The 7,577-nt window shown below is 37.6% G+C and overlaps 1 protein-coding gene across 6 annotated transcripts; it reads left to right on the plus strand.

Moving 5' to 3' along the window:
• The first annotated feature begins 428 nt into the window (after window positions 1–428).
• LOC104217973 (mediator of RNA polymerase II transcription subunit 23-like) lies at window positions 429–7,373 on the plus strand. Of its 6 annotated transcripts, none has more exons than XM_070153890.1 (9): window positions 431–677; window positions 940–1,105; window positions 1,601–1,684; window positions 5,278–5,372; window positions 5,607–5,769; window positions 5,838–6,083; window positions 6,628–6,797; window positions 6,940–7,053; window positions 7,164–7,373. In XM_070153890.1, the coding sequence occupies exons 5-8, from the start codon at window positions 5,716–5,718 to the stop codon at window positions 6,950–6,952; spliced, it is 483 nt and encodes a 160-aa protein (XP_070009991.1). In that variant the 5' UTR covers window positions 431–677; window positions 940–1,105; window positions 1,601–1,684; window positions 5,278–5,372; window positions 5,607–5,715; the 3' UTR covers window positions 6,953–7,053; window positions 7,164–7,373. The 6 variants fall into 6 exon arrangements, with proteins under 6 accessions (XP_070009996.1, XP_070009991.1, XP_070009994.1 ...); XM_070153893.1 differs by having other exon boundaries at window positions 1,601–1,638; XM_070153895.1 differs by lacking the exon at window positions 940–1,105 and having other exon boundaries at window positions 429–677; window positions 5,607–5,713.
• The last annotated feature ends 204 nt before the right edge of the window (window positions 7,374–7,577 follow it).

Below are 7,577 nucleotides of genomic sequence, written 5' to 3' on the forward strand. Positions count from 1 at the left end.
TCAAGTCACCCGTCTCATTCGATTTATCGGAAGAAACTGGTTGGCGCAATCGTGATCATGCTCTTCTTCCTTATCAATTGATATATAGGTTCTTTTTCGTTCAGAGGCTTTTCTTAAGTTTGGGGGACTTTGGGTCGGGTAATGGATAATGTTTGAGTGAATCGGGTTAAAAAATGGGGATAGGTCTTTTTAATCTAGTACAGCCATGTGACACTTAGTCCAAAATAAGGGTATATGTGTACCATAGTATAATGGTAAGCTGCGAAGTAACCACATAGTGCAACAGAGGATATATTCAAACATTTTTCAATAATACAGGGGGTATAGTTGGCCCTTTTCTATTATGTTAATCAAATTAACTTTTCAACCATCATTTGATATTTTCTTCGCTTGTACTCAATATATAAGCCCAACTAATATCTTAAGCTTAGTGTCTAGTCAAGTGTCGTCACATAGAGGAGACCAAGAGTAATATTTTTCTCGTGCAATGTTGGAGTACCTCTTTTTCAAGGGCAAGCAACAATCAAGCTGCTGAACCCAATCTAAAGATACTTTCCATGTCTAGTCGAGCTCTGGGTAGGCTTTAGTTTGGTAACTCATGAGAAACTGAGCAGAACCTACTTGGGTTGAATGGGTATGCAGCTCTCTCAATGGGTCCTAGTCTATTCGTGTGGCTGGTGAGCTTGTGTTCTTAAATTTTAATATTGCTCAAACCTTTTTCCATCTATGTGAGTCAGAGATGGGTCTTCTCTCTTCTCTGTTGTGCTTTCATGCAGCCAATTCTAGTGAAGATAGAGAGGTCTTTATGTTTATACTAGGTTTGGATGGAACTGGGCATCTCTTCGGTTTCTAGCTATCGAGTATTACTTCGCCTATCCAAACCCTCCTCCTTTGAGATGGCTTTTGATTATCATCTTTTTTTCATTTCCATAAAATCAGGAGAACGCATGATGGATTATATGAATTTGGATGATAAATCAGTTGGGATGTTTTGGGTTGTATCCTTCACAATGGCCTAGCCTACTTGTGAAACTGTGATGCACTGGTTAACCTCTGCTGGGGTTACTGAGTTTTTACCTGGACCAAATTTGCAGTCCAACGAGAGGTTAGTGGTGATGCGTGAAGTTAGTCCGCTGTCAATATCATTGTTATCAGGATTTTCCACAAATTTGTGCTTGAAACTGGCTTATCAGATGGAAGAATAAATGTTTTCTGGACAAGTACTTACTATGGTTTCCTCCTGTTGGTCTTTTCCAAAAGTAAAAAGAAAAGAAAAAATTTCTCAAGAGAATCTCAAAATCACTGATCAATTCATCTACATGCCTTCTATATGTATAAAAAGTTTAGTACTCATGAGTAATACTATGAGATTTTATGAATGGATTTGTAGGTCTCCCTTGTCCACTCTTTCTTGTGGTTTTATTTGCTTTGATCATGTCATTTGGAAGGGTTATTATCCATTCACATTTACTGCAGCTTTATTATCATACTATCTCCACTCTGACTGGGAGCAAGCTAGTATTTCCTCGTTCCCTTTTTCTTTTGAAGGTTCATTGTACCAGTTGTGAATGCTTAATATCATGCTATCATTTCATTGCAGGTTGTGCCTAGCATTGCTGTGGTTGAAACATACTGTAGGTTGATGCTCATTTCTCCCCATTCGTTGTTTCGCTCACTCTTAATTGTAACTTCTCCTCTTTTCCCTCCTAATATTCCTTCTTTGGTATTTAATTCTCTAGCATGTCACTACATTTTCTCCGGAACTACATTCATTGCTTTAAACCAGTAAGCAAAAGAAACCTCCTGAGAATGTCACTTTTGGTTATGTGCCAAATTTGCTATAATATCTGCATAAGTTACTTTTATCATGGTTCAATACTATTTTGCTTCATAACAGTCTAAAAGGCAAATGTTATTGTTGAGTTACTCCACCAAATATAACTTATGAATTGGATAGAGTCCTCTAATTTCAGACATCACACTCTAGGTTGAGAACAAGTATTTATGAACAATCTGTTGCTTGCTCCTCTCACTGTGTCTCCATTGAAAGCCTGAAGCAAAATCTCAGATGAGTAGCATGGCCCTAACACAATGGTTCTTTGTATTTTAGGCCTTCAACTAGTTGGATATATTAAATTCATCAAGGCATAAAATACCATGATTGGATAGGCACAAAGCATTCCTTGATGGTATTTACCATTATGAAAGGTGATGGCTAGCAGTGTTTTTAAAAGCAAAAAGCACAAAAAATTGACGAGATATCTAGGACTTTTAAATGAAAAGTGAGAAGTGAACCGCAGAATTTACGACACTAAAAGAATACCAAACATTTATGAATTCAGTACTATAATGATTAACCTGCAATTACAGTAACTAATTTGGGTATCTGATTTACAATAACATTGGTATTAATCTTACTATTCAAAGTTAAGATTCAAAGAACATTACTCCTTCTTATAGAGATCACCTTGCGTGTCGTTGTTTGAACTACAAAGTTCTATGAAGCGCATGGTTACAGTAATGAAGCTGAGAAATATTAAAGGCCCCCAAGTTCTAGAAATATCCTTCTAGAACCTTCTTTAGCCAAAAAGAACCAGATCTGTAGTAAAAGGTAAGCAGGTAAAAATTACTGAGGGAGAAGAAGAATGGAGTGGAGAAGAAGAAGAAGAGGAATATGAGAAGGAACAAGATAGGTTTGCCATCTTTGACAGAAGAAATATTTTGAAAGGAAGACTGCTGAGAGACCTGGATGAGCCAGGAATGAGAAGACTGGTGGATGCCCTAGCTGCACAAGGTTGGAAGGACATGGTCCTTGAAATGGATAGGAGGCTGGCTAGGAAAGAATTGATTGAGTTTATGGCCAATGCCACAGTAAAGAATGGGGTAGTCACCAGTCTGGTGAAAGGAGTAAGGGTGCAGTTTGATGCACTCAAATTGGGTAAGATTCTAGACATACCTAGTGAGGAGTATGATGATTATACAAGGCAAAGGTGTCCATGTCTAGATTCTCTCCCTACTGCTCTTCAAATCACTAGGAATTTTTGTGATGCCGCAACTGCTGAAGATGTGCCTGAAGCCAGGTTTGTACAGAAAAGTGAGATGAGGCCTGAGCACAAGGTCCTGTTTGAATTTGTTAACAAGTGCCTGCTGCCCAGACATGAGAGGAGGCACACTGCCAACTACATGGACCTGGTTCTTATGGAGTGCCTTGTGAGAGGAATGCAGATTAGTTGGCCTGCCTTTATTGTCAAATTACTAGACAGGGTCATAAATGGCTCCAAGGCTCATGTCACCCCATATGGGTTCATATTGACTACTGTTCTGGACAGGCTGAATGTGCCTTTGCAGAAATGGGAGATGGCATCAAGCAAGGGATACTTTGGCGTCAAGACTCTTTTGGCTTATGACTATCCTGTCAATGCCACCCCAGTTGAACCTGGTTCATCTCTTAAGATACCTATGAACAGCAAGGTTAAGGCTTTGGTTCGAGAGTGTGGATCTAAGGATGCTGAAATTGCTAGGCTCTAGGCTCGTGTAGCTGAACTGGAAACTGAAAGAGATGGCCTTAGAACTGAGCTAGCAAAAGAAAAGGAGAAGAGTGATGGGATGCTTCAGAATATGCTCAACCTTCTCCAAACCCAGCCCTTTAGTTCCTCCAAGCCTTAGGATGTCCAGTTGTTGTCTTCTGAACCAGTCTAGTACCCCCAATGACCCAGATTAGGGACTTTTTCTGTTTTTTTGCTCATGTTTTGGAAGTTTTTCTTTCTTTTTGTGGTTTGTTGGTGGAAACATATCTTATCAATGACAACTGCTATTTCTCTTGTTCTATGAAGATTCTGATCTGAATAGTTTGAGTAAATTTGTTGATTATTAATGATTTCATCCATGTTTTCACTTGCAGTTGCCCTAGTGGCCATGAGTAATTTCTAAAATCTGGGATTCACAATGTATGCAACTTTTCGATGATGCCAAAAGGGGGAAGAGATATTGTGCTTTACTCTTTATTCTGAATAATGTGATATTTATAACCTAACTAAACCTGGTCCTTGATGATAAGTTAAAATTCTAAGTTAATGTGTTGATGGTCAAGCTGAGTTCCTACAGATTCTTTGATTAGTAAAAGCACAGAGTTTGTCATCATCAAAAAGGGGGAATTTGTTGGCCCAAGTTCAGGTGAAGTTTTGAAGAATGACAAATGAACTCAGTCATGGACCAGGTCCATCATGTGAGGCACAATATTTATCAACCTAGACATGTGAGATACACGTGAAGGAGATAAGTCTCAGTGATCAAGCAGCAATATCTCCTGAACTGGTCGAAAATGTTGCATATTGGATGAGGAGAGAAAGTCTCCTTATGGGAAGAGGACACAATCCGGATAAAGGATAGGGTTGGAGTTTGTATTGTACAAGGACTCAACTTCGATGGAAGATCAACAATTGAGTCTCAATCAAACTCTGATTACTAACTCATTAAATAATAGTGATTGTTCTCTTTTACAAGTGTTGCACATACGTAGAAGTTAAACTAAATTGAGAGCAAACGAGCAAGGCAATTTTGCGAGCAATTTATGTGAGATTTAAGTGTGCACACCTGAAGCTACTTGAACGAGATAGAAGAACCAGTTCCGTTGTGTTTATTCTTATTCTAGTTCAATTGTAGTAGGTGGTTTAAAGTTGTACCTTTTCAGCTTTCATAGAAGCATTTGTAATAGGTACTTTGAGTGTTCAAGTTATAGGCTAACTTGAAGGTGTCGCAACAGTTGAGGCTGTGTGCTACACAGGGATTAGAGTTAATCCTTAGGTTTACATAGAGGTTTTGTAAATGCTGTTTTGACTCGGTGATTTTAGTGGATATTTGGGAAAATCCTACTGAGTAGTAGGTTGTATTTTTTTCACCTTTTGAGCCAGGTGTTTTGACTCTGTACTTTTAATTCCGCAACAGTAGTAGTTAGAACACCTAGAAGAACCAGATTCTTCTAGATCGAAAAATTGGGTATCACACAAATCATCCCCCCTTGTGTGGTATTGACGTTTAGAACATCAGGGTTGTTCATCTTTTGATGGGAAATCAGTGTAATATGTTAGTGAATTTCCTCTAGTTTCTTGCTATTTCGGACGAATTGTGGCTTCCCATTATGGACTGTTGCTGGAATTTCTTTCTAGGCAGTTTCATTTTCTTGGTAGGAAACTTGGTTAGTCTAACTTGTGTTTTTGCTTGCACACTTTTCTACTGGAGTTCATTACGTTTTGCTCTTGATGCAAACTTCTATTGCAGCATCTGACATCGAGGAATCCCACCACATTGACCAAGCCTGGAAACACAATCTTGGTGTTTGAAATTCTTAACTACCGTTTCCTTTCACTCTACAGGTGAGTGAAGTTACTCATCTTGGGAATTCATCAGTTTCTTCTCTATTATCTATTCTCTACTTATGTCTGTGACGGATGATCAATGTTGCTTTTACTAAAGAATAGTACATTCACATTTCTACATTTAGATAGCATTACTTTCTTTTTGCACCTCCTCAATTGTTAGGATTCTGTAACTTGATTCTCTAAATAACTGATAAAAAATAAAGTCAATAAACTTCTTCCCTTTTCTAGGTATCAAGGGAAGAGCAAGACCTTGATGTATGATGTCACCAAAATGATTTCTACGCTGTAGGGGAAACGTGGAGATCATCGCATTTTCAGATTGGCTGAGAATTTATGTATGAATCTGATTTTGTCGTTGAGAGATTTTTTCTCTGTGAAGAGGGAAAGGAAGGTAGGAATATTTCTCCAGCTGAACTTTTGTGAATGCTCTGTAACTCAAATTATAACTTTTTTATGCAGGGTCCAACTGAGTTTACTGAGACTTTAAATAGAATAACAATTGTTACTCTTGCAATCATAATCAAAACTTGTGGAATCGGGGAGTTTGATCAGTTACTGTATCTTCAGACAATGCTAGAACAGATTCTAGCAACTAGCCAGCATACCTGGTCTGAGAAAACTTTGCGCTACTTTCCTTCAATTTTACGCGATGCTTTGAGTGGGCGAATGGATAAAAGGGGCTTGGCAATCCATGCATGGCAGCAGGTATATGAAATGGAGACAATTTAACTTTAAATTTCCCAAATTTACCCTTAATGGCATGCTTCTTAGACACATATATGCTATGTCATGTTTAAGACCACAAGTTTTAAAAGTCTTTTTTTTTCTTTCTTAAATTCGGTGCCTAGTCAAACGCCACCACATGATTGGAAAAGGCGAAAGTACTTATTTTACTCAAGTTTATTAAAATTTATTTCTGTCAGAATTACCTGTGCATCTCATGCAGTTGCCAGTTTTAAATGCTGTAATCTTAATGATTGAATTTATTCCCAGCTGCTTTGTGAGGAGTCAAATTGCTAATGAGTGATCTCCGGAAGTAAACAAGTATAAAGAAAGGAAAAGATTATGATTTAAGACTATAGGTTTATTTGTTGTCATTAAACAGTATATGGTTCAGGGAAAAATAAGAGACAATATTCGTGAATTTGAGGTATTTTGCAAACCACTGGCAAGATGTTTCCTGTATAAGTTTGCTCATGTTGTTTTTTCTGGAGAGCTTACAATTGACTTCAAGATGTTTTATCTGCAGGCAGAAACAACTGTTATCAATCAATGCACACAACTTCTTTCTCCATCGGCTGATCCCACATATGTTATGACTCATATTAACCACAGTTTTCCTCAACACCGCCAGTATATTTGTGCTGGTGCATGGATACTAATGCATGGACATCCAGAGAATATAACTGCACAAACCTTGTAAGACTCGACCTTTTATTCCTGAAGTTATTGGAAGCTTTTGTGTAGTGATCATCTCATCGACTTCTTTCTCATATGGAGATGTCCCTACTAAAACATATCTCTCTCGTGTGACGACGTTCCTGCTAATAATTGGATACAGGGACGTGTCTTGAGGGAGTTTTCTCCTGAAGAGGTGACTACAAATATTTATACAATGGTAGATGTTTTGCTTCATCATATTCAATTGGAACTACAGCGTGGACATCCCTTGCAGGTTTTGTCATACTCCTTTCTTATTGACTCTCTGGACCTATCAAGTTTTCACGGAGTATTAATCCTCCTTGCGTTGCTTTTTTCTAATGTCTTCCTCTTTTCACTCCTCAGGATCTTATGCTAAAAGCATGTGGAAACCTTTCAGTTTTCATCTGGACCCATGAGCTTCTTCCTCCAGATATCCTGCTACTTGCACTTATTGACCGCGATGATAATCCACATGCTTTATGCATTGTAGTATGTGTGAGCACGTGATTTTTGCCCTATATGTATTACTCCAACAAATTCAAAATAAATAATTTCTTTCAGTGTTTGCAATTTTGTTGGATTTCGTGGCATTTTCTGTTAATCATTTGCATTTGTCTGTGCACGTTTATTTTATTTAATTCATGAAAAATACAAAAAATATGTTGCATCTGCATTTAGAATTTAATTTTATATTTTTAGATTAATTAGCAAATTAGTTTGTTTTTATAACAAATGAAAATCACAAAAATAATTTATTTTGCATTTTTACTTTTAAAT

The sequence above is a fragment of the Nicotiana sylvestris genome, chromosome 8 (assembly GCF_000393655.2).
Source record: "Nicotiana sylvestris chromosome 8, ASM39365v2, whole genome shotgun sequence".
NCBI lineage: Eukaryota > Viridiplantae > Streptophyta > Magnoliopsida > Solanales > Solanaceae > Nicotiana > Nicotiana sylvestris.

Coding starts and splice junctions, on each gene's coding strand:
- LOC104217973 (XM_070153890.1), top strand. CDS start 5,716: ATGAATCTGATTTTGTCGTTGAGAGATTTTTTCTCTGTGAAGAGGGAA. Junction 5,770..5,837: donor CTGTGAAGAGGGAAAGGAAG/GTAGGAATATTT, acceptor TTTTTTATGCAG/GGTCCAACTGAGTTTACTGA. Junction 6,084..6,627: donor CAATCCATGCATGGCAGCAG/GTATATGAAATG, acceptor TTTTATCTGCAG/GCAGAAACAACTGTTATCAA.